Source organism: Vipera ursinii (genome assembly GCF_947247035.1).
Source record: "Vipera ursinii genome assembly, chromosome: 1".
NCBI classification, from domain to species: Eukaryota; Metazoa; Chordata; class Lepidosauria; order Squamata; family Viperidae; genus Vipera; species Vipera ursinii.
In genome coordinates this window covers 266,635,601-266,662,735 of record NC_139512.1, presented here as the reverse complement: position 1 = coordinate 266,662,735, position 27,135 = coordinate 266,635,601, and the positions used below count along the sequence as shown (strand labels likewise).

Below are 27,135 nucleotides of genomic sequence, written 5' to 3'. Positions count from 1 at the left end.
AACGTTTCACAAATAAGATGCTTCATTACTGGAAGTAACCAAGTTGCAAATTTTAACACAACAGATTTTTGAGAATTTACAGTCCCAAATCTCATAATTATACCAAAATTGAGATAGCCTAACTTCAATGAGGCCTACTGTAGTAAGGGTATTATTGCAACGTGTTATATTTAGGGTGTTACTGAAAATTATTTTAAAAAGCTAAAAAATTATCTAAAAGCTACTTTTAGACAGCTCAGATGTTCAGAAGGGCAGGTAATCAAAACTGCACAATGGTGGTCCTAAAAGAACTGCATACATAATTTTTACATGTTGACCTCAATCTATGCCACATAATCAGCTGGGGAAGGCTCTGCTCATGATCCCACAGGTTGCCTCAGGTTGGCCAGAGGTTGGCCTTCTCAGTGTTAGCAATCTAATAATACAATTGTCTAACTTGAAGTCAGGAAGGGATTCTTGAGGGGAAGGAACCCTTCTTGAAGGAGAGCTGTTTGCCGGTCACCTTGTCTTCTTTTTAGCCAACTAAAGACACACCTGACACTTCCAGGATAATAGTGATTTCTGGACTAAAAGATTCAGAATAACTTTTAGATTGCCTGTCATGTTATTGTTCTGTTTTTCAAACGAACTAAGTTTTCATATGTTTTCATATATTTAATATATTATATTAAGGTCTGTTAATTTTTACTGTGATGGTTTTACCTCAGCACAGTTTTTATCAATCCCTTGTAAATTGCATTGGCCCCTCCAGAGGAACAGGGATATGCTGAAGAAATAATACGCTTGCAGCGATGCCATATTTCTCAGACGTTTTCTTCTGCTTTGTTTCATTTTGCCAGCTCAAATTGTGGGCTAAGTTCCTCCATGTTCTCTAAAATATGCTTTCATGCAGAGGGAATTAGCTTAGATAATGGGCTACGTAAATAACAGAATAAATATGAATGAACTATGAATTCATTATCAACACCAACAATAACTGATATACTGTTTTGCCCCTTAAGTAACAAGAATGTTAAGGATACAGTGAACAAGGCAATGCCAAAACAAAACTAGATAAATTTGTTGCATTAAAAACATCCATATAGCCAAGTTGGCTTTCTCCATACAGCTTCTAATAATTTATGGAAGGGCAGAGATAGTCAATAGAATACTTGGGTTTGCCAGCTCCTCCTAGTATAAATTTGTTACTGGAAAATGTTACTGCACCAAGGAACTTTCAAAGGTCATGTGTCAAATGAATAAGAAAGTATTTGGAATAAAATGACACCCAGTTTGAACATTTAATGTAATTTGTATACTAAGCAGCAATAGCACTTAGACTTATGTTTATGTTGTTTATGTTTATTGGACTTATATACCGCCCTTCTCCCGTAGGACTCAGGGCGGTTCACAAGGAATTTAAAATAACAATACAAATTACAAAAGTTAAGAACAATTAAAATAATTAAATTTAGTCCTTGAATAAAGTATAAAACCCCTGTTAAACTCCAATTAAAACCCAATTAAAATAAAATTAAAATTAAAATTAAAATTCTCAGTCCTGGCCGGAAAGCTCAAAGAGCCAGGTCTTCAGGTCCCGGCGGAATGAACGAAGGTCAGGGGCAGTCCTGAGCTCTATAGGCAGCTGGTTCCACAGAGAAGGCCCTCCCCCTGGGTGTTACCTGCTGGCAATCTTTTGCCGGCGGCATCCTGAGAAGGCCTTCCCTGTGGGAGCGCACAGGACGAAGGGAGCTTGATGCCGGCAGCAGGTGTTCTCTCAAATATCCCGAACCCAAGCCATTTAGGGCTTTATAGATCATCACCAGCACCTTGAATCTCACCCAGAGGGCAATCAGAAGCCAATGCAGCTCGCAGAGTAGAGGTGTTACATGGGAGTATCGGGAAACCCCCATCACAACTCGTGCGGCTGCATTCTGCACCAGCTGAAGCCTCCAAGTGGTCCTCAAGGGCAGCCCCATGTAGAGAGCGTTGCAGTAGTCCAACCGGGAGGTCACGAGCGCATGAGTGACTGTGCGTAGGGCATCTTGGTCCAGATAGGGCCGCAACTGGCGCACCAGGTGAACCTGGGCAAAGGCCCCCTGGTCACGGTTCCTATATGATCTTCAAAACTGAGCTGCAAATCCAGGAGGACACCAAAGTTGCGAGCCCTATCAATGGGGGGGGTAACACCTCACCCCCCATCATTAAAGGTGGAATGGACTGGTTAACCCGAGATGCCGGTACGCACAGCCACTCAGTCTTGGCAGGATTGAGACAAAGCCTGTTTCTCCCCATCCAGACCCGGACCGCCTCCAGGCAATGGGACATCACGGCGAGGGCATCGCTGGGTTGGTTCAGGGTAGAGAAAAAAAGTTGGGTATCATCAGCATACTGATGATACCCCACCCCGAAACCACGAATGATCTCGCCCAGCGGCTTCATATAGATGTTGAACAGGAGGGGAGAGAGAACCGACCCCTGAGGAACTCCACAAACGAGAGGCCTCGGGGCGGATCTCTGCCCTCCCGTCAACACCGACTGCGAGCGGCCCAGGAGATAGGAGGAGAACCACTGCAAAACAGTGCCTCCCACTCCCAGCCCCCTGAGATGCCGCAGTAGGATACTGCTTCATACAGTAGTGGGTCCCAACTTTTAGTACATCCTGTATACAAAATTCCTATCAATAAACAAACACTCCATTGGTTGCCATGAAAAGGAGTAACTCAGTCATTGTAAACTCATCACTGAGAGTACTTGGACTTTTGTTTACTGGATAGATTTTTCTGCCCATAAACGTGAAATGTGTGCTGAGCACATATCTTAACTTCTCCCAAGAGTGGACAAAGATTCACATGTAAACAAAATGCAAATCAGAACAACTTTTCATTCCTTTCTTTCCCACATTAGTCCTTATGTTTTAGAGATAGAGTGCTAAGAGTCTTTTAAGGGTGCTTTAATTTCATTTTCACGTTACAAGAAGTTCTTGCTTACCAACTGCCTCATTTAGCAACCCTTTGAAGTTACAACAGACCTGAAAAAGTAACCTCATTACTGGTCCTCACACTTAAGACCTTTGCAGCATCTCTGTAGCCCAGTGGTCCTCAACCCCCGATCCTTGGACCGATACCTGGGCCCATCCACGGGATGCAGGCAGCACACACAAAACCATGCACCTTCCAGTCTGCGGAAAAACCTCTCTCCACGGAACTGGTCCCTGGTGCCCAAAAGGTTGGGGATCTCTGCTGTAGTCAACATGATTGAAAATCAGCAGGTTGACATTTATGACTGTTGCAGTATCCTGTAATCATGTGACAAAACTTTGAATGTTTCACAGCTAGTTTCTGATAAGCAGAGCCAATGGAAAAGTCAGTAGTAAAATTGCATATTGTGACCATGTTATGTCTCGCTTAATGACTGTGGATGATTTGCTTAATGATCTTAGTGGGATTGAGTTCATAAACTCATTGTGTTCCTGTGTTGTTTTGCTTAATGACCATGTCACTTAGCAATGGAATTGCTTGTCCCAATCATGGCCATTAAACAAGGACGACCTGTACTGTGAGAATAAAGTAAAGGTTATCTGAAATATTCAAGTAGCTGGGGGAGGCCATGCCCTGTCTAATTCAGAGCCTCAGGGGTCTCTCCTATCCAGTTAACCATGATGGGACGTATATATAGCACATGTTGACAAGCCTTCTTTATTCACTTTCCTTATTCAATCTGCTGCAATCATATGATGTGAAAGGCAACTGAGATTAGATATATCAAGTGTATCAAAACCATGAAGAAAGTAGGCAGGGAGAACTTTTTTCTCTCATCTTCAAAAAAGTAAGACCAGGGCCCAGTCAACAAAGCTGTCTGGGACAAGGCTTTAGAGCAGAGGCCCCCCACCTTTTGGGCACCAGGGAATGGCTATGTGGAGAGAAGTTTTTCCACGGACCGGAGGGAGCGTGGTTTTGTGTGCTGCCAGCATCCCGCAAATGGGGCCTTGCTTGTTTGTGCGGCCCGGTTGCAGGTATGCCGTGGCCCAGTACTGATCCAAGGACTGGGGGTTGGGGACCCCTGCTTTAGAGTATAAGAATGCATTTCCTTATACATCATTAACCTGCAGAATTTATAACCACAACTTCAGTAAATTTGGATGGCAACTAGATACATAGGAAACGTGAGATTTGGGTAACATTTAGATAAATTTATGGAGAATGGTTCTCTTAAGAGCTATAAATCTTAAAATGCTAATGTTGCTTGAGAACAGCTTGAACCCAATTACCAGTTGGAGGGGACCAATGTTGGAAGAAGGATTTATCTCCATTTTCTACATTTGAACACCCTAGGGTTATTTTTGTTCTATTTTCACCTAATAGCATCATGTGTAAATTGGATGAAAATGGAAAATTCAATGAATGTTACAAAATAATCCCAGCACAGAAACTTGGTGCCCTCTGCTTTGGGCCACCATAGAAAATATCTACTTTTAAACAGAAAGATTAGAAAATGTTCAACATTCACCTGGAGCATAAAATGCCTGTCTGAAGCATCTTCTAATTTCAAGTCCTGGTGTTTTAAATGAGCTTTCAGCTGGGTCAAAAATTCGTTCTGCCTGTTGATATCTGTTGCCAAGATCAGGGAACCGAGCTGTTGTTCAATGTCATGACTACAATACAATGCAAAATAAAAGAGGCTATTATTAACAGAGGTCATTTTCCCATCTTGTGTTGTTACTATAATACCTTCTCTTATTAAGTGGCCACCAGGGTGGCCAATGGAACAACACCATTAAAATGGCGGACATAATTGGAGTGATCAGAACCCTGCCTATTCTTGCATATGTGTGATGCATGAGACACATTTAAAAGAGGTGGGACTTGAACTGCTAACTGTGCCCACCATTTTGATGCCATTAATACTTCTTTTTTTAAAAAATCCCATTTATATCCCGCCCTTCTCCGAAGATTCAGGGCGGCTTACAATCTAAGCACAAATCAATGTGCTTAGCAATAGCCTTCATTCTATGTATATGCCTGCTTATTAGGGCTTCCGCCCCCCCCCCCCAGCGGCATTATTACAAAGTCAGCTTATTGCCTCCAACAATCTGGGTCCTCATTTTACCTACCTCGGAAGGATGGAAGGCTGAGTCAACCTTGAGCCTGGTGGGATGCGAACCTGCACTAATTGCAGGCAGCTGGTGTTACTTAAGGAGGCATTAGCCCACTGCTCCACCAAGGCTCTTGTGGACATCCCTAAGGAGCTTCATTTCATCTGGGGTTTACGACTAGGGCTGTGCAATGCTTTGGAATTGAAAAGGATGCTTCAGAAAGTGAATGTAGCACCTTCCCTGCAGCTCATTAAAACACCTACATTTTTTTTTAACAATCACACATTTCTCAAATTACTGGTGTAAATCTCACCAGAGTCCTTCTATAGTTTTTTTCCAGTTTGAAGGAGGCAGCAAGCACACTGGAGTGATGCCAAACAGTATTCCATGCACGTGCCTTAACTATGTGTTGACAGTCCATGAGAATTCACAATTATTGCTGCACAGAGATTTTGAATGTGGAGAAAGAAAATGTTTAAGATTGGTACTATATGGACTGCCTTAGAACAACGGAGTAATGCTAGTCAAATTGGGCAATTTCCAAGTTTTAATTTATTTGTTTTCCAGATAAATGTAATTGGGAAGCATTCATGTACACATACACAGATTTGCATGCATCAACATATCTACCACATTCACACAGATCACATAGGGATTACAAACTGTACTATATACACAAATGTGGATCTTTTGGAAAATTTTGAGTCTAGTATTTTTGAATCTAGGGCAAATGAATAGGTAGGTAGATAAACAGCACTTATACTTATATACTGCTTCATAGTACTTTACAGCCCTCTCTAAGCAGTTTACAAAGTCAGCATATTGCCCCAACAATTTAGGTCCTCATTTTACTGATTTTGGAAGGATGGAAGGCTGAGTCAACTTTGAGCCAGTAAGGATCAAACTCCTGGGAGTGAGCAGTGAGTCAGCCTGCAATACTGCATTCTAACCACTGAACCATCATGGCTCTAGATCAGTGGTAGGCAACCTCGGCTCTTTTATGACTCATGGACTTCAACTCCCAGAATTCCCGAGCCAGCCATGCTGGCTCAGGAATTCTGGCAGTTGAAGTCCATGAGTCATAAAAGAGCCGAGGTTGCCTACCCCTGCTCTAGATAGACTCCCAAATCAGGCCAGGCAAAATCAAAACTCACCACTCGTTTGCCCACCTGTTCATCCTATATAGCACATTGCAAAAACATTTGAGAATCCACATGAGATCAGCCCATTTCCCAGATTACAATGCTCACCTCTCTTCTTTCGGCAGATGTGCAAGGAGCCTTGATTCTCGAAGCATGCCTATTGTAGATCTCCAGTGATGGTTTTCTAATACAGAAACATTCTGGAAAAGGGAGAAATATTTTTTTGAAAAGGACACCACATCGAAATGGATGGGACTTTAATAAAAAGAACAGGTGTATTTCAAAAAGGACAAAGTATGAACTTCATTTGGTGTTAAGTAAGGCAGTGAGGTTGTCCGACAGTAGTCTTGCCTTTATTCACAGGGCAATAATGTTTCTCTGTCCTTTTTCTTCACTTCTTCCGATAAGCCCTGACATTTCAAAGACTTTGCAGCCAGGCCTTAGATCATCCCAACTGTATGCCTAGCATTTGGCTGTGCCTTGTTGAAACTGATAGAGAAAGATGAGCTTGTCACAAGATAATCTCAGCATCATTCTGTACTAGCCTTGGTACTTGTGGCCCTGTCTGTTTCTTTATCTTTGGGTACAAGGACAGTCTGAATTGTTGTATAGCTGACATCTCAGAGAAGGAAAGGAAAAACAAGGGGGACGGAGGGGCCTCAAGCTTTTAAAAAAGGGTATGCAGCTCTTCTTCTCCCGTTTCTGTAATGAGCTAATTATAAAACTGGGATTCTGTTATTCACACCTATTGACTGAGTTTCTTGGGTGTATTTTACAACTGAAAGGCAAGTAAATTCTATCAGTGTCATATGCCGGGATAGCTGGAGGGCCTGGGGACATCCAAATTCCAACCCCAACTGTGGAGATCCCTCAGTAAGGTTACCAGACATTATCTCATAGTCCAAGCCTACTTCATGAATTGTTGTGAAGACAAACATGTATTTGTGGGGCAGGAAGGAGACTTGCTTGGAGAAAATATTGTCTAGAAATTCAATAAGTAAATGTATTACTAAATGATGGACAACAGAGATTTAGGTCTGGCCAGATAACACGTGTTGGATTACTTCTCTTATAATTTCTATTTAGAATCCAGAGGCCATTTGGGTGGAGAACTGTTAAAAAACTATTAAATTATACATAATGGCCTGAGCTAGTATAATTCTTTAGCCAAGAGAATTTATGTAATCTTTGGCATTATTTTTCTTCCCGATTTTAGGCTATTAAATGTATGTTTGTTCCAATATATACTTGAAATTGGTGTTCCGTGTCTGCCTCTAAATTTAATTTCTGAAAATTTTGAACGGGAAGTCTGAGCTTGAAACTCAAAATGAACTGTGACATTAAACAGTTTTGTGCCATTTTTTCCCTTAGTTCACAGTACATAGCAAAGGGAGTACCTATGTATGGCGCTGGAATTCTTCAAGCCTCTCTTTACGGCTATTAACTTTTTTTTTTAAAGAGGCACAATCTTCCTCCTTGTCATATTCTGCACTTTTTCCCCACATCACTGTAGAATTATAAAGCTGCTGTTTCATCTCATAAGAATAGGAATAAAAGTAGAATTTTAGAATGTTCTGTTCGCCACAAATACCGTCCATATATATATATATATATATATGGAGAGTAAATGAGTTATGTGGATGGTTTCTGCAGGCATGGATGACTGCTTCCCATGTTTCTTGGTTTATCTCTTGAAAATAGCTCTGGAATAATTGAAAGGTTGAGGTGGCCATGGTAAAAAGAAGTGACCGCAACCTTTAATATTGTACGGTCATAACAAAGGTGATTTTTTAAAAAAACAACAACAAAAAAGCATTTACTACATGCCAAGAGTCATTCTCACCTGATATAAACTTGCAAGATGGTGTTTTGTTTTTATCAAAAATGGCTGGTTGACTCCTGGATGATCTACATCATGTGCTGCAGCAGCCAGTAATCCAAGCATAACATCCAGAGGGGTGAGAAAATTAGCAAGCTGGAGCACGTAAAAAGGGGTTCAGAGTTAAAGGTGACTGTATTTTTATAATATGTATTTTTACATATTACACTTGCAATACGTCGTAATCTCATGCACTGAGTTAAACGTTATTCAAGTATTGTTGAATAACATATTGCACCTAGTTCACACACAATATTAACTCATTAATGTTGGTTCTTAAATTACAGGTTCCCTCATCACACTAAGCTATGGCTTGTTTCTATTCTAGTTGGCCATAATTTATAAAGCACAATAGCTGAATTAACATATCACGTTAATCCAAAACCAAGCAACCATCATGGCCCTTTGCAAACTCATTTTTCAGCAGACCCAGGAAACTATAATGTTTTCCACTTTATACCATCACGCCTTATTATTCAATTTTAGCAATATCAAATTATTTGAACAAAATAAGCGAGTTGCCATTTTTCAAAGCAACTATTAAATAGGGATATGAAAGTCAATATTTTTTTTCTTTTTTTTGGAATGCCTGGTGGAGAGATGAATAATACCAGTGTAATTTTAGCAGGAACTTTGATGCCGCAACTGATACAAACATAATGGTGCACAAAATGAGTGAATAATTAAAGAACCCTGCAGAGCCCATCAGAAAGATCTGGAGGCAGCCACAACTATACAATCAAAATCCTGCCCCCTTTTTGGTGCATTATACATGATTCTTCAATCACATAGTCACATTTAGCTTCCTGAGTTTTTTTTTCCCTATCCACTCCTGCCCTCCCCCTTCTCTTCCTCCTGGGGACATCTCTAGGATACCGAGTTATAGCCAATCTAAGGGAAGAAAAAAACCACTTTTGGTTTCTAAAGAAGACCGCCAAAAACAAAAAAACCCATTTTGCCAGGGAAACGCTCTATCCTCTGGAACAGAGGCCTTCCATTCGGAGATAAAGTCAGCAAGGGTCATCTCTCCTGAGGTTGGTTTGTTTTTTAGTTAAATTGTTTGCCACCCATCTTGCCTTGGGTGGCTTACAAAAGTAAAATGGAAAAAAAATGATTAAAATGTAATCATAGCAATAGTAAAGCAACGAAACAATAAAAAAAAATAAGGTTAAGAATAAGGTTAAGATTAAAAATAAGGTTCCAGAAAGCTCTGAAAACCTGGCTTAGAGTTGAACTTCATTATTTGCCTAGGGTGGCCCTTGTTTTTTTTTGTTTGATTTCATTGCTCATAAGTTTATTTTAGTCTAGGGCAGGGGTAGGCAACCTCGGCTCTTTTATGACTCATGGACTTCAACTCCCAGAATTCCTGAGTCAGCTATGCTACTCAGAAATTCTGGGAGTTGAAGTCCATGAGTCATAAAAGAGCCGAGGTTGCCTACCGCTGGTCTAGGGTATCATTCTGATTTGATGTTTTTTAATTTTTTTTCTAACTTTGTATGTCCCCCAAAGTCTACTGGAGTTGGGAGAATAATAAATTCAAGTAAATAAATCAGAGTCTTAGACCAGATACGGTGTGTAACCTTCGGAAACAAGCAATGCTATTTTAACTCTGGCAAATATTCTATAAAGTTCAGTTTGGTTTTTTTGGAGCTAGAAAGTAGCATTTTGATTTATAATTTTTATTGAAAAAAGTGTTGAATTTGTACTATGTGCATAAAAAAGCAGCTATATACGCAGAACAGATAAGGGGGTCAAAGGGAATTGAATAAATTTGTGAAAAAAATAACATTTTTCCAGAACCATTGCAGCTTTTTTCAGTTTTGTTGGGAATAAATACAAAAAAAAAAAAAATTTTCCGTGCCTTTTCATCTACATCTGACCTGTAGACTGTATTATCTTTCAGCTGTCAGTGAAAAGGACTAAAGATTGGGTCTAAGTTGCAAGCAGCTGTATAGTATAAAAATATCTGAATGTTTCAGATATTTTATGTAGCCACTGATATCTCAGGAGAAGAATATTAGTAATTTTAAAAAGTATACTTGATTAGGGTTAGGATATCTTGTCTTTGACAGAAGGATGGAAAAAACAATGTAATCTGCAAAATCAACTGTAATGATTGCAACCAATTCCACGTGGGACAAACATCACATCAATTAAAAACCATGATCCACGAACACTGGCTGGCAGCCAAACACCATGATCCCAAATCCTTAATCTCTACCCAGACCGACACCAAACAATATCAGTTCAATTGGAGCAACACTAAAATCATCGTCCACACTATCACCCCCCCTACGCTTGTGAGTACATCGAAGGCTGGCACTCCACAAGCAATTCCATCAACAGACACACTGACCTACAACCAGTTTATGAACCCCTCAGAGTACAAATCAAATGCACAGCCAACCACAGACAGCACCAACCCTCAACCAACCCATGCAAGCCTCCCCCTCCCACCAGCAGTTCAACTTCCAATGACTCTGATCTGATGTCACCTCTCAATCACAAGACCCATCACAAGCCTCCCAACCGACAAGCTCAGAGAACGAACCTTCACCCTCATTCTACACCCGAGCTACAGATATTTGCCACTATTGTGTGTGTGTGTGTCTATGTATAAGTATAGGTATAGGTATAGGTATAGGTATATACATATACATATACATACATACATACATACATACATACATACATACATATATACATACAATTTTTATATACTATATAATATATATATACACACACACACACACATACACACACACATACATACACACACACTATAGTGTGTGAGTCTGTGTGTTTGTGCGTGTGTGTATGTTTGTGTGTGTATTAAATAGTATATAGTAAAAATGACAATAAAGGTTATCTTATCTATATTTAAAAATAAGAATCAATAGAGGCAAGGTTGACTTTTTCCCCCTTGCAGGTCGTCTCTGTTAATTGTTAATTGTTTTTTAAAGTTTCTGTCCCAGCATGTTGAACTTCAGGTTAAGTAGAAAAAAAATTTCAACACAAGTGGGCTTCCGGGAATTAATTGGGTACAAAGAAGTTGAACATGTCTCCTTTCTCTTCAGCCTGTTAATGCCTTTCTCCAACAATTTGCTTTTTCAGCAAATGCGAATTGGCATTATTCATCTACTTTAATGGCCCAGTTTGACTGTAATATTAAACTCTGTATTATGATCATGAACTGGCATGAATTTTAGGCTTGTACGCATTCCATTTCCCTTTTGTTTCTCTTGGCATTTCTGCGAAAAAGTATCTGGAAGCATCTACTTCCAACCGTAAACACATCAGACTTCATTTATCTGAAATCAGGAAATGCTGTTTAGTTTCAAGTTTTCAAAACACTGTCAAAAGAAGCCCAGACCAAGCACTGGCAAGTTTTTCTGGAGTGTAACAGTCTTTCTCTCAATTTACTTGGAGCCAAAAAATGTTTAGAAATGCCTAAATCCCACACAGTCTGCACCAGACCATTAACATCTCTACAACTTGGGTGAGAACTTATCAGATTTTTCATGAGATCTCAAGATTTTGGGGCATTCTCACAAAAGCTCTAAGACTTTTTTTTTAACCATCTCATAAGATGTTGGACAATTTTTCAAAACATTGATAGGCCAGGCTGTCTCTTGGATCCTGATCCTCCTGTAATGCCACCCTGCTGGATAAGTTCTATTTTTAAGATTGGTTGAATGACTGCATCCTTTTTGGTTCTTCATTCTACCTCAGGTGGAATGAGCATTGGGGATTTCATTGGTGGTTTTTTACTGACATAAGTACAGTTGTGGTACACTTTTGTTTTCTCAGTAAAATGAGTTCATTGCCTTGTGGTCTATGGAAATTCTCAGCTAAAGTTCTGTGGTTACCTTGGGCTCTTTTAAGTAGCAGTGCATAGCTTGCGTGACATCAGCAGCATGGACAGCATTGTGATACGGGTTTTGGCTGTGATAATCTTCCTGCACCATACCTAGAAGTAACAGAAGAGAAGTGAACTTTTTCCTCAACTTTTGAGCATCTTTATGATTCAAATGCTTTTGACACTTTGGGCTGATAGCTAAAATTTAAACTGGAGCTCTTTCTAAAATTTCAATAGTTTGTCATTCCTTTGGTTCAACAGAAAATCTATACTGTGGAAAAGATTTTTCTCTAAATCACTTTTTATTGCTTTTAATGAAAGCAATAAAAATCAGAAGAAAAATAAATAACTTGTGAGGAAAAAGAAAGGAGGAAAATCTACAATGGTATTATTATCCAAGGCTGATTTTCTCTATGGATCAAGGTGGTCCCCTGATCTAAAGCTGAGCAGTACCTCTTATTCCCAAACCCAGATAGTAATCACATGATTTATTCTTCTGAAAAGGGAATACTGCCTATTTCATTTAGTTTTCAAGGGGGCAAACTAGATGACAACTGCGTGAATTTAATTAATATACCTCTATTTTTATACTATCATTATTATAGTCATGGTTGTGGTCACAGTGTCATAAACAGAAACTGAGCATTTATTTATTTATTTATTTTATTTAGATTTATATACCGCCCTTTCCCGAAGGACTCAGGGCGGTTTACAGGGCATTTAAAAAACAGTCAATACAAACGTTAAAACAAATTAAAAGAGATTAAATAGAACCCTGAGAAAATTAAAACCCAGTTAAAATTAAAATTAAAAATATTCTCAGCCTGGGCCAGAGAGCTCGAAGAGCCAGGTCTTCAGGTCCCGGCAGAATGAATGGAGGGTGGGGGCAGTCCTAAGCTCCGCAGGCAGCTGGTTCCACAGGGCAGGCGCACCCACTGAGAAGGCCCTACCCCTGGGTGTTACCCGCCGGCAGTCTTTAACCGGCGGCACCCTGAGGAGACCCTCCCTGTGGGAGCGCACTGGACGAAGGGAACTTGATGCTGGCAGCATTGTCTGACCAATCTCTTTTCTAAATTGTTCTTTGCATATTAAGTAAAGCCTCCATTATTGTAAAAAGATATGTACCCTGAACTATAAAATCACACTGTTGGAAAAGCATAAACTTTCTTTCCTAAGGTCCTGATATTACTCAGACTTTTGCATAATATTCCCTTAATACCTGTATTCACATGAAAAACAGAATAACAGTGTTGGAAGGGACCTTGGAGATCTTCTAGCCCAGCTCTCTGCTCAAGCAGAAGACATTATGCCATTTCGGATAAATGGTTGTAAAATCTCTTCTTAAAAGGCTCCAGCATTGAACCAAAGATGCTTTTTCATGAGGCAATTGCACTTTCTTGTTTTTCTTTGAAGATATTTCGCTTCTCATCCAAGAAGCTGAAGAGGCTTGAACCAAAGACCCCTTTTCACGAGGCAACTGGACTTTCTTGTCTTTCTTTGAAGACTTTTTGCTTCTCATCCAAGAAGCTGAAGAAGCTTCTTGGATGAGAAGTGAAACGTCTTCAAAGAAAAACAAGAAAGTCCAGTTGCCTCGTGAAAAAGGGTCTTTGGGACAACTATGACCTGGATGACTGAGAATCTCCATTCACCTCCAGTATTGGAGCACCCACTACTTCTGGGAGCAAGTCGTTCTAGTGATATAACTGTTCTGTCTAATTTCGCCTAAGTTTTAGGTTGGTTCTGTCCTTGACTGGTTTCAGCATGATTCATGATTAATTTCAACAGGATTCATGTTGAATCTGAGTACGAGATGGTGTATTGTTTGTACAAAAAGCACGCCCTTATATGTTGAGCATATATTCACCTCCTACACAATTGTTCTGGGCTAACAGGAAATAGCAGTGTGCCCTGTGAGGTTTCCCCTACAACCCACTCTAATTCTATCTTCCAAGAGCTTCTTTCCATATTTACGGTTCAGCTCTGAAATATACCACTATTGGTATATTATGAGAAGAAACCTGCATTGGTCAAACCTTCTGGGCACCAGACCTGAACAAGACTTCAGAAAAAATGTCACTAGGGGTGACATAATAGCAGTGCTCCAATATCTCAGGGGTTGGCACAAAGAAGAGGGAGTCAAGCTATTCTCCAAAGCACCTGAGGGCAGGACAAGAAGCAATGGATGGAAACTAATCAAGGAGAAAAGCAACCTAGAACTAAGGAGAAATTTCCTGACTGTTAGAATAGTAAATCATTGGAATGACTTGCTTCCAGAAGCTGTGAATGCTCCAACACTGGAAGTTTTTAAGAAGAGACTGGACAGCCATTTGTCTGAAATGGTATAGGGTTTCCTGCCTGAGCAAGGGGTTAGACTAGATGACCTCCAAGGTCCCTTCCAACTTTATCATTATCATTATCAAAACGAATCAGAAATTGGAATGGGAGTCCTGAAAGAAGAGATTAAAAAAAGCAGTGTCACAAAGAAGATAGCTAAGACTTATTCTCAATCTTTGTGGACTGTAGGACAAGAATAATCATTCTCAATTATGGGAAGGCAGGTTATAGGTAAACATTAGGAAAAAGAGTAAAAGCAGTTTGACAGTGGTAGCAATAACTTAGGGAGGCAGTAGCTACCCTTAACAGAACATACATTATCCGGGATATCTGGGAATACCTTGATAATGAAATAATTAGTAGACAAACCTTGTTAACAAAGTAATCAATAGACAAACAAATGTTCATCCCTCATTCAATTGGATGTTGAAATGGTTCCTTTATAGGTTTATAAATTAATCTAAATGACTACAGGAAGATTGTTTTAAATGGATACATGGCAAAATCATTCCTGTAGTGAGGCAAAGAAAAGACCACACACTTGGTTTGGGTTTTTACTTTTTCAGTCTAGTACTTTTAGACTTCTTAAACTATTTGGGTTTCCTAGTCCTGTAATAGTCACATTTCAGCTGAAAGACTGGCACCAAGGTTCTTTTGCCCTTTTGACTCCTGTTAGCAACAGAAGTGAGAATTCTACCACCTTGCTACTAAGCTTTGATTGTGCCAAGTAGTTGTTCAATTTCACTTCGCAGGGAAGTGATAAATAAACTGTCACACTAACTTGGCATTTTAGAAGAATGTATTTTATAAACCTTTTCCCACATAAGAAAAATAAAATCTGTAATGTACCCAACAGAGATAGAACCAGATAAAAATCTGTAATGTACTCCACCAAGATAAAGCCTTGGTGGAGCAGTGGGCTAATGCCTCCTTAAGTAACACCAGCTGCCTGCAATTAGTGCAGGTTCGAGTCCCACCAGGCTCAAGGTTGACTCAGCCTTCCATCCTTCCGAGGTAGGTAAAATGAGGACCCAGATTGTTGGGGGCAATAAGCTGACTTTGTAATAATGCCGCTTGGGGCCCCCCAAAAAGCCCTAATAAGCAGGCATATACATAGAATGAAGGCTATTGTTAAGCACATTGATTTGTGCTTTAGATTGTAAGCCGCCCTGAGTCTTCGGAGAAGGGTGAGATATAAATGGGATTTTTTAAAAAAATCAATTCTCTTTCCAGAGAACTTTCCCACTTTAAATCAGTGTTTTTCAACCTTTTTTGGGCAAAGGCACACTTGTTTCATGAAAAAAATCACGAGGCACTCCACCATTAGAAAATGTTAAAAAATTTAACCGTTAATGGTTCCTGAAACCATAAAAGAAAATAATTCTTCTCACCAGTAATTTTCGAGCACTTCTGGGAGTTGAAGTCCATGAGTCATAAAAGAGCCAAGGTTGCCTACCCCTGCTTTAAGGCCAAGCAGAGGGAAGTTAAGAGAGGTTCCTTTTCGTTATAAACAGAAATACTGTATCTTCCCAAACAGCCCTGAGAACAAGGAAGCCCTAGTTTGCTAGCTAATCATTTTTTTAAAAAAAATCTAATGTAATCATTTATCATTATTATGGCGGCCTAAAGCTTTATTAGCGCTTGCGGGCGCTAATGTCATCCCGAAGCCCATCCGCCTTTCTCGGCCAGAAAAAAGTCGGCCTGGGGAAACGGAGACCATCTCCCCCTTTCCCCCCACCACTTTCTCCCGCCCTTTTCTTCAGCGCTGAATGGGAAAGGAGGTCGATGACGTCTTCCGCCACCAGGGAAGGATTCGAGCAGAGTTCGGAGAAGCCTCGAACGATCCCACCACCTCGCCCGATCCGTCACGGCTGTCCTCCAGGGGGTGTTGTGGTAGTGAGCAACGGCGCCCCCTCCCCTTTTCTCCCTGGGAGCTCGAGAGAGAGTTGGGCAGAGAGGAAGGTGGCTGCAAGGCGAGAGACGCAAACAACCTTTTTTTTTTTGCTTCCAGCGAGTTGCGGGCACCCGGCCCCCCGTCCACGGGACTTGTAACTTGAGCCTGCAAAACTGACTGGAGCGCGGCACTGTGAGGCGAGAGGGAGCTGAAAGCCGCCTGGGCAGCGGAGAGACCAAACTGAAAAGCCCGCTCGGGGAGGCAACGGCGGCGGCGGGGAGTGGGGTGCTTCCTTTCCCCGGGTCCTAGGCTCACCCCAACGCTGGGCAAGCCGGCAATGGGTAGGAGAGAAAGCTCGTGAACCTCCGGCGAACTTTTCCCCTCCAACGTGCAGGGCAGGCGGAGCGGGGCAGGCGGATGGAGGATGCGCTCTGCCCGGCGAGCTGTCTAAGAAGAAGGAGGCGGCGGTGAAGGCGGCGGCGGTGAGGGAAGCACCGGGGAGGACGACGATGAAGCAGCAGCAGCAGCAGCAGCAGCAGCTGCAACTGCAACTGCCGGCCTCGCCGCCTCCGAAGCACTACGGTGCGGGCTGTCCGGAGCCCCAGCCTCATGTGGCCCGGCTTCTTTGGGCGGACATTTTTTTTTAAATCTTTCGAATTTTTCCCACGGCACACCAGGCAACATCTCGCGGCACACTAGTGTGCCGCGGAACAGTGGTTGAAAAACACTGCTTTAAATCAGCTTGTGCCTGCCAGAGCCTATACAACATTTATTTTTATTATGCTTTTTATTGGATGGATTGATATTGTTCCATCCAATTATTGCAACTATGTCAAGATACCATTATTTTAATTTTAGGTTTTTTACTAGAGATGTTTTAGTTGTCATTGTAGAATGAATGTTTTAATTATCAATCTAAACTGCCATGAATTGTTGGCAGATTCAGTGGTATATAAATATAATATAAAAGTCAAGTAGATAGTAGAAGCAGGGCAGTTCTTATTCTTGACCACATTATCAACCAACACTGAAATGTGCTAATTCATATCCATTTTAAAAAATATCGGGAAAAGAAGGAAATCACTTTGAAACCAAAGTAACTAAAGATAACTGTAGCTGTGGATTGGGGATGAGGAGAAATCAAAATTAATGACAGAATGACATAAAAAGAAAAGGTTACCTTGTAGCTTGGGAGATGGGAGATTGAGCCCTATGTTCAGTTTGGGTTGAGATAGTCTTGTTCAGTTTGAAATGGCGAATTTGACAAACCAGGTCAAGTGGAGAAAGTCAGATAGCAGGGTAAAGGGAGACAATGAAATATGTACGGTGGGATCATGATGCAAACCCCAAGCAAATATGAAAAGTTAAGGTCCACATTCTGGCATCATAATGTGTGTTTCATCCATTGACATCCCTACCATTTGTACCAAATAGCTCCAGGGGCCATCAAAAGAAATTGAGAAGATGGGATGCAGAAATCTCTGCCTTCCTAGGTTGTCCACACCTAACTTCAGAGATTCTGAGCCTAAGGTATTTAAAGAGATAGCATCAACATTTACAGGTAATGGAAGGATGTGCATACCTAAAAATCTGTATAATGTAACCATATCTAACTGGAAATGATGAATAAGCCCATGTATATTAAAGAGGTGGCACAACAAGGTTACCAGGCTGTTTCCTGAAAGAACAACAACAACAAAAAACATATCAGTTACTTGCATTTAGTACTATAGCATAAAGTAGATAGAATGCAGGTTCTGTAACTCTGGAAATCTTCCTGGTAGTTTTTGATTACCTAAACAAGTAGAGGCCTAAGTTGATTGGGACGACAAATTCCTAGCTAGCATGGCAGTTAAAGGCATTTCAAGAACATCTGGAGGGCTTGCAACTATGTCAAGATAGTATTATTTTAATTTTATTTTACTAGGGATGTTTTAATCCTTCTACCCACTTTCTAGTAGTACTAGGCCAAAAGGTCTGCAACCCACGGCTCCGGAGCCACATGCGGCTCTTTCAGCCGTCTCCTGCGGCTTCCAGTCCTCTACCATGTGCAGTCAAAAAAAAAGTGGGACTAAACAAGTTTAACCAATCAGTTCAAATATGCAGGGTAGGTGCATATCTCGCCTTGGCTCCACTCTTCAGTCAAACCCTGTTCTGCACATGCATGCATGTACACACATGCGCACACATTTTTTGCGGCTCCCAGTTTTTCCTTTTGTGAGGGAACCGGTTCCGAGTGGCTCTTTCACTGTTTCAGGTTGCTGACCCCTGTACTAAGCCATTTTCAGATATGAAATAAGAGTATTTCTTATATTTGCCACGCAGACAGATGAATATAGGTAGTCCTCAACTTACAATCGCAATCAGGACCAAATTTCTGTGGTTAAGCAAGGTGGGTATTAACTGAGTTGCTTCTGATGTTGCAACCTTTTTTGCTATGTTGTTAAGAGAATCACTGGAGTGAATCTGGGTCCCTGCCCCATTGACTTTGCTTGTTGGAAGCTGGCGGGGAAGGTCGTAAATAGTGATTACATGAAATCGGGATCCAGTGACTCTCATAAATACATGCTGGTTGCCAAGTGACCAAATTAAGATCACGTGACTGGGGATGCTGCGATGGTCATAAAGGTGAGGACTGGTCATAAGCCCAAATTTTGATCACTTGACTGTGGGGATGCTGTGGTGGTCCTAAGTGTGGGGACCAATACTAAATCACTTTTTTCAATGCCATTATAACATTAAACAGTTCACTAAAGGAATGGTTGTAAGTCAAGAATGACCTGTATATTGGAAGAACATGTCCAGGAGTTTTCAGTGATGTCCAAATATCCTATTCTTTTCACACTTACTCTTTGCTGAAGACTGCCTATACTTCATGGACTTTCCAAGTATTGGCAGAAGATTCTGGGTATGCATTAAGATTAATTTTTTGCTCTCAAGAAACAACAGACTGACTAAGCCCATGGTGCTATTTAGGCACTGTTCACTGTACCGGCTACAATCAGCAAGCTATCTTTTGTGCAACATATCTGTTATTATTGCATTTCTCCTTAAGAGGAAAAGACAGTAGGGTGCATTTTGAATGAAAGCCAGAATTCACACCAAAGGCTGAGCTGCAAAAAAGAATCTTGTACCATTATGGGCAGTGCAATGCATTTTGAAAGTTAAAACAACAACAACAACAACCTTCATCCAGGATACTTTGAGCAAAAGTAAGGGATAATTGTCACCCTGAATTTTACAGGACTTTTTTTTTTGGCAGGGCTGGGGACATGTACCACTGAAGAAGTCTGGGGGAAAAATTCTGGCCCCAGTCTTCCTCCTGACATCATAGCCTAAGGCTGACTCTAACCGGGTAATTTTAAAGTTATATCTACAGTTACACAAATTACTAAGAAAGCAGTTGTTGAATTTTGTTTGTTTTGCTTTAAAAATAGCAAGGACTATCAGTAGCAGCAAGATAGGACAGTTGTTTTAGCAGCATCTGGGTGATAAAGGAGTGAGGTCTGGCATATACTGAACCAGGAAGGGAGAAGACTAAAAGTGTCAATGAGAACAAGAAGCAACATGCACGTGCTGTGAACTTGCACAAATCTCTACAGACTTTTGATATCTTGTGGACAATTTCTTTCCTTTCCTTTTCCTTTTATTTCTTTTTTGTCCACAGTTACAGAGTTGGTACCTTTGAACCAACAATAGCCAAGATGTTTCTCTAAAGGCACCATTCTTCATAAAGTAGATTCCAGCATAGGATATGACAATCGCAGCTGTAAAAAGGCATTTTTGTAACTTTCTATCCTGTTCATTTAAGCTTCAAGTTGTGTAAGAAGACAAGTTTCAACAAAACAAGCTTTAAGGTTGAAGGAACAACTTTTGAGTTCAATCAGTGAAAACATGAAACATCACTATTGGACATACATTTAATGAAATAGCATTTTGTGCTGTTTCTTTGTATCTTACCATTTGTCAAGCGGTCGAACAGGAAAATGTCAAAATCCCACATTCCCACCTTGGATAACATATGCTGGAAACAGAAAGATAAAATGCAGAATAATTGTATGTTCCAACTTAAATGTAAAGCGCTTTCTATTAAAATGAGCAGAATCCTTAAAATAGAATGCAACAATTGCACAAAGAAAGTCTCATCTAGAATTAGAGCTATCCTGGAAATCAAATCAAGTTTTATACTTGCAATAAAGGTGATTTATCCCAGTTTAAGTATTTAAATATGGCTGCTGCACAGCATGAAGTTACATAAGAGTTTCATTCCCCCACCCGCCCCGAATCTGCATAGACAGAGGAATGTGATCATGTTATGACATCACGTAAGAACCGAAGCAATTTCCCCCTTTTTTATGTCTTCATTTGGCAATGTCTTGCCATTAAGAGTCCCAACTTTTCTGAAAGCTTTACACATTTTATTTAGGGAGATTCTGGGGCATAAAACAAAGGTCTAGAGATCGCATAGGACGATAACCTTTGAGATGCCTAACCCCTTATTTAAGAATGAATAATGTAAATTTTAGTTAATGCCTGAGCTAACTTAAAATGCCTACATTTGTGTGATGGAGACAACAATCCACAAATGTTTGAAAAAGGGGGAACTGGGGAAGGAAATCTGGCATAAAAATAAAACAGGATTTTACATATTGAGCTGAGTTATAAAATGGGTTACAAGTAGTCCTCAACTTATGACTACATTTGGGACCAGAATCTCCATGGCTAAGTAAGGTGGCTGTTAAATGAGTTGCACCCAATTTCACAAGTTGTTTTTTGCCATAGTTGTTAAGCGAATCACTATAGTTGTTAAGTAAATCGTGGTCATTATCAAATCTGGCCTCTCCCATTGACCTTGCTTGTCAAAAGCTGGCTGGGAAGGTTGCAAATGGTCATCACGTGACCCCTGGACACCGCAAACATAGTAAATGCAGGTTGGTTGCTGAGTGCCTGAATTCTGATCATTTGACTATGGGGATGCTTCAGTGCTTATAAGTGCAAGGACCGATTGCAATTCACTTTTTTCTAATGCCATTGTAAATTTCAAACGGTCGCTAACTATTGCTTGTAAGTTGAGGACTAGATTTATTTGGTTTGGTTTAGCATCAGCCATTCTGATTTGTAAATCATGGTTTATACTCAAGTTCTGTTCTTTAATCAAAATATATGTAATTATCAGTATGCCATATCACTCCAAACTCTGGCTGGTTTATAATAACTATTAAAGAGACAGTTCAAAAGCCTGATCCCAAGAAGACATACATCAGCAACAATACATTATTTTCATGTTGCATTGTTATGAACCCTGACACTGTGGTCTCATCAACTAATTCCTGAATCTAGCCTAGATTTACAGATAAGGTCATCTAGTATTAATGTCAGCAAGGGACTGTTGTTGTTGTTAGTTGTGAAGTCATGTCCGACCCATCGCAACCCCATGGACAACGTTCCTCCAGGCCTGGAGAAGGAAATGGCAACCCATTCCAGTATCTTTGCCATGAAAACCCCATGGACAGTACCAAAAGCATGGGACTACTAGACACCAATATTTAAGAAGAAGAATAGAAGAGAGCTGGAAGGGACCTCAGAGGTCTTCTAGTCCAGCCCCCTGCTTAAGCAGGAGAATGTATACCATCTCACACAAGTGACTGTCTAGTCTCTTCTTAAAAATCTCCAGTGATGGAGCGCCCATGATTTCTGGAAGCAAGCTGTTCCACTGATTAATTGTCTTGTCAGGAAGTTTCTTCTTAATTCCAGGTTGCTTCTAATTTCCAACCATTGTTTTTCATCCTTCCCTCTGGTGCTTTGGTGAATAACATGACCCCCTCTTCTTTGTGGCAGCCCTTCAAATACTGGAATACTGCTATTATGTCTCCCCTATTTCTTCTTTTCTTTAGACTACCGAAACCCAAGTCCCTCAGCCGTTCTTCGTATATTTAGTCTCCAGGCCTTTGATCAATCTTAGCTGCTCCTCTCTGAATTTTTTCCAACCTCTCAACATCTTTTTTGTGATATGATAAACAAAATTGGGTGCAGTATTCCAGGTCTGGTCTTATTAGGGTTTTACAAAGCAGTACTAATACTTTGTGTGATCTTGATTCTATGCCTCTGTTTATACAACCCAGGACTGTATTAGCTTTTTTGGTTGCTGCTGCACACTGCTGGCTCATAGTCAAGTGATCGTCCATTAGACTCCAAGGCCACTCTCACAGTTATGTTTTTGAGCCAGGTCTCACCCAATCTGTACTTGAACCTTTGATTTTTCCTGCCTAAATGTAAAACTTTACTTTTCTCCACAGTGACACTCGTTTTGTTGGATAGGGCCCATTGTTCAAGTCTGTCAAGATCTTTTTGGATCATGAGTTTGTCTTCTGGAATCTTGGCTACTCCTGTCAATTTGGCATCATCTGTAAATTTGATGAATTCCCCTTCAATTCCCTCATCTAAGTCATTTATGAAGATATTGAAGAGTACTGGGCATAAGACAGAACCTTGTGGTACCCCACTGCTTACTGCTCTCCATGTGGATGTAGTGCCATTGAGGACTACTCGTTGAGTACGGTTTGCCAGCCAGCTACAGATCCATCTGGTGGTGATGTTGTCTATTTCACCTTTTTCTAGCTTACCAAGTCTACTACTAGTTATAACTTTGTTTGCTTCTAGTTGTTCACAGATCTGTTTTTGATTATCTAGGATCTTTCTAGGTATTGATGTAAACTGATTGGTCTGTGGTTTCCTGGGTCTGTTTTTTTTCCCTTTCTTGAAGATGGGAAGTACATCAGCTCTTTTCCAATCCCCAGAGCTCCAGGATTTATGAAAGATGTGGTGTAATGGTTCTGAGATAACACCTGCCAGCTCCTTCAAAAGTCTGTGATGTAATCTGTCGGGTCCCAGTGACTTATACTCGTCAAGGTTGGATAGGTGTTCTCTTAACATTTTCTTGCTTATTTTAATTTTTGTTTCTAGTTTGTCTTTGGCAGTGTTTTTTTTTGTATGTTGGGCTATAGTTTCTTTTTGTGTGAAGACTGATGCAAAGTATGAGTTAAGCAGCTCTGCTTTCTCCCTGTTGCCTGTTATTTTCTTGCCAGCTTCTCTTTTTAGTGGACCTACAGTTTCCTTGACTTTTTTCTTCTTGTTAATATGTTGGAAGAAACTTTTTCCATTATCCTTGATTTCTGTTGCAAGTCTTTGTTCGTTCTGAGCCTTTGCTTTCCTGACTTCCTCTTTTCATGTTCTGGCTGTCTGTTGATAATCGGACTTACTTATGTGACCCTCTTTCCATTTTTTTTATTTCTCCTTTTTGTCTTTCAGTTTGTCAGAGAGATCTTTGTGCAGCCATGCTGGTTTCTTCTTGAATTTCTTGTTTTTCTTTTTCAGTGGTATTGTGCTGGTCTGGGCTTTTATGATCACATTTTTCAGAGTTTCCCACGCTTCTTGAGTTGTTTTCCCCTTTAGGATTTTCATCCATGGAATCTTTTTTAGGTTCTCTCTGAGTTTGTTAAAGTAAATGTTACTGAAATGTTAAGTTCCATGATACAGGTAGTCCTCGATTTTTGACCTTGTAAGGCAATTAAGTGAGTTTTGCCCCATTTTTTAACCTTTTTTGCCACAACTGTTAAAGGAATCACTGCAGTTGTTTAAGTGAATCATGCAGTCGTTAAGCGAAACTGGCTTCCCCCATTGACTTTGCTTGTCGGAAGCCAGCTGGGAAGCTTACAAATGGTGATCACATGACCCAGGGGCAGTGCAACTGTCATGAATACATGCCAGTCACCAAGCACCTGAATTTTGATCACGTGACCATAGGGATGCTGCAGAGGCTGTAAGTGTGAAAACCACTTATAAATCACTTTTTCCCAGTGCTGTTGTAACTTTGAACGGGCACTAAATGAATGCCTGTAAGACAAAAATTACCTGCATCTAAACCAGTTAAAATAGATAAAGGGGCTTGACTGAAAGGTTTGAATTCATCCTGCAATAGTTTTACTTGGATATGGTGCTGCTAAAGATGAAAGCTACAATTCCATACCTATCTATTTAAGAGTTCAACAAGACAGACTTCTGAGTTGACATGCACAAGATCATTCTCTACAGTATTATTTTTTTCCTGTCAACTTCTTTAAGCTAGCTTGCCTTAGAATCAAACTTGCCTACATGGCAAACGGATGAAATTAATACAGCTTTATTCATCACAGCGGCCCGATTCAGATAATCAAATCCTAACTGTGACCTCTTGGCACACGACTCAGTTTTTGTAAGCTTAGGTCACGATTCTCTGTTCCCATTTTCATTCAAACATACCAGGAAGCTTGTCATCCTTCCCAATTTGGTCTAATGATTAAGGCACCAGGATAGAAACTGGGGGACCATGAGCTCTAGGCGTGAAAGCTGGGTGTGTGACTTTGTGCCATTTAGTTTCTCTCGGTCCAGCCCACCTCACAGGGTTGTTGTTGGGAAAATAGGAGGAAGGAGTATTAGGTATGTTTGCTGCCTTGAGTTATTCATAAAAATAATAAAGACAGGACATCAATCAATCAATCAATCAAATTATGGTTAAATTAGGAATGAGAATCCAAATGCAGCTTGATTATAAGGACCGAACGTGAAAGAATAGATTGCTTTTTACCCTTGCTTGACCAAGGTAGTCTTCATCCAGTAAGTACAGCGAAGCTTGTGGGATGATTCCACGGAATAGCCTGGATGCATGGAAGTATTTCTGAAAACTTAATAGTCTCTTAACCTTTTTCTTTGTTCCAATTTCTCCTGAGTAAATGGTATCTATGGGAAAAAAATGGGGACAGAAGATCTTCACTAAAGTAATGAACAACAACCCCACAAAAGCCAAACATTGGTTAGCTATTTTTTAAATTCCTGAATAATCTAATTATGCTCTTTGTCTACGGAAAGTCTCAGTCATCCAGGTCATGGTTGTCCCAAAGGTGCTTTTTCACGAGGCCACTGGACTTTTTTTTTCCTCTTTGAAGATGTTTTGCTTCTCATCCAAGAAGCTTCTTCAGCTCTTCCCCACCATCCAGTCAGAGCTGAAGAAACTTTTTGCATGGTCTTCAAAGAGAAAAAAGAAAGTCCAGTTGCCTCATGAAAAAGCACCTTTGGGATAATTATGCTCTTCTTTTCCCTAATTAAGGGACGCGGTGGCTCAGTGGGTTAGGACGCTGAGCTTGTCGATCAGAAGGTCGGCAGTTTGGCAGGTCGAATCCCGAGTGCCGCGTAGCAGAGTGAGTGCCTGTTACTCGTCCCAGCTTTGGCCAACCTAGCAGTTTGAAAGCACGTAAAAATGCAAGTAGAAAAATAGGGACCGCTATGGTGGGAAGGTAACAGTGTTCCGTGCGCCTTTGGTGTCTAGTCATGCCGGCCACATGACCACGGAAACGTCCTTGGACAAGCGCTGGCTCTTTGGCTTTGAAACGGAGATGAGCACCGGCCCCTAGAGTTGGAAACGACTAGCATGCATGTACGGGGGAACCTTTACCTAATTACAAAAAGTAAGATACTACCATCACATTCTGCTTTCCCAAAGAGAAAAGTGTGATAAATTGTCAAAACTAGGAAGAATCAAAATATTACTGGTCTGTTGTTTTCTACATCCTAAACCAGGACTGCCTGTAGGCTAAGGCTCATTAGGCACTGAGATAGGGGCATCAAATATTAGGGAGCATCAAAATTGAAAAGATTTCTGAAACATACACAAAAAGTGAAAAGTGTTAATGGTGCACCCTGTGAGTCAGTGTGCTTGGTCAAGGATTTAATATAATTTCACAGAGTTGCTGACATATGATAAGGGTCACTGATGTATTTAAAATTATTTAGAATGTATATGATCCGAGGTTGAAAATCACAACTATAAATCTCCAAATGTCAAAGAAACAAGAAACAAAAGGACATCATTTTGAAATTCTTAGCAAACTCAGACAATGAGTCAAATCATAAGAGACGCCAGGATATGACTTTGCCTAGAGTGCCAAAATGTCTATAGCCAGCTCTGGCCTAAACAGATATAGGAGTAAAGAGAATTATTTAAATGTGTTAAGAGTTGTCTGATCTGGATTGCCTGCTGGATGGCACAAAAATTGGAATTTCCTACACACATCCCTTTGCTTTCATCTGGTGGTCATCTGGATTTTTGCACCTGGTAGCCTTTAGTGCGTCCTCATATTTCAGTTAAGAAACAAAACATGATTACAATCTACAATATTTTATCCCTGCATTTAATGTCAAGGAAATTTTAGATGAACCTCTGTTCTACTGTCTCTTTGCTCTTACTGGCAGATCTATAGTGTTTGCTTTCTACATTGTAAATCCAAAAGATAAAAATCAACTTTATTTATCTTGCTAACATATCTCTGCACAGCTTCCTTAAAATGACTGTTATATTCTAAGAGCAAAACTTGTTCATTTTAAAAAATTCATCTTTGGACAGTAACATAGAGTACCTAACACAGAGATTTCAAATTAAACCTTATTGTGTCCCTTTTTAATATTTTCCACACTCTTTAGTAATACTTATCTAAGGCGTACCAATATTAAAGTATAAGGTAAAGGTAAAGGTAAAGTTTCCCTCGCACATGTGTTGTAGTCATTTCCAACTCTAGGGGCCGGTGCTCATCTCTGTTTCAAAGCTGAAGAGCCAGCGCTTGTCCGAGGACATCTCCGTGGTCATGTGGCCGGCATGACTAGATTGCCAAAGGCACACGGAACGCTGCTACCTTCCCACCGTAGTGGTCCCTATTTTTCTACTTGCATTTTTACGTGCTTTTGAACTGCTAGGTTGGCCGAAGCTGGGATGAGTAACAGGCGCTCACTCTGCTACGCGGCACTCGGGATTCGACCCGCCAAACTGCCGACCTTCTGATCGACAAACTCAGCGTCCTAACCCACTGAGCCACCGCGTCCCTACATTAAAGTATAGCATTTCCCAAATTGTTGTTTGGGAGCAAA

At 40.5% G+C, this 27,135-nt stretch overlaps 1 protein-coding gene across 2 annotated transcripts in view; it reads right to left on the bottom strand.

The window, feature by feature from the left end:
• Positions 1-27,135, bottom strand: part of PDE7B (phosphodiesterase 7B) — a 154,475-nt gene that overhangs the window by 7,968 nt on the left and 119,372 nt on the right. For both annotated transcript variants that reach the window (XM_083368055.1, XM_083368056.1), the window contains 7 exons: positions 24,806-24,957; positions 20,143-20,206; positions 17,765-17,860; positions 11,965-12,065; positions 8,060-8,191; positions 6,325-6,416; positions 4,489-4,633 (listed from right to left, as the gene is read on the bottom strand). In XM_083368055.1, coding sequence (XP_083224181.1) covers positions 4,489-4,633; positions 6,325-6,416; positions 8,060-8,191; positions 11,965-12,065; positions 17,765-17,860; positions 20,143-20,206; positions 24,806-24,957 — 782 coding nt within the window. The remainder of the gene's footprint in view (positions 1-4,488; positions 4,634-6,324; positions 6,417-8,059; positions 8,192-11,964; positions 12,066-17,764; positions 17,861-20,142; positions 20,207-24,805; positions 24,958-27,135) is intronic.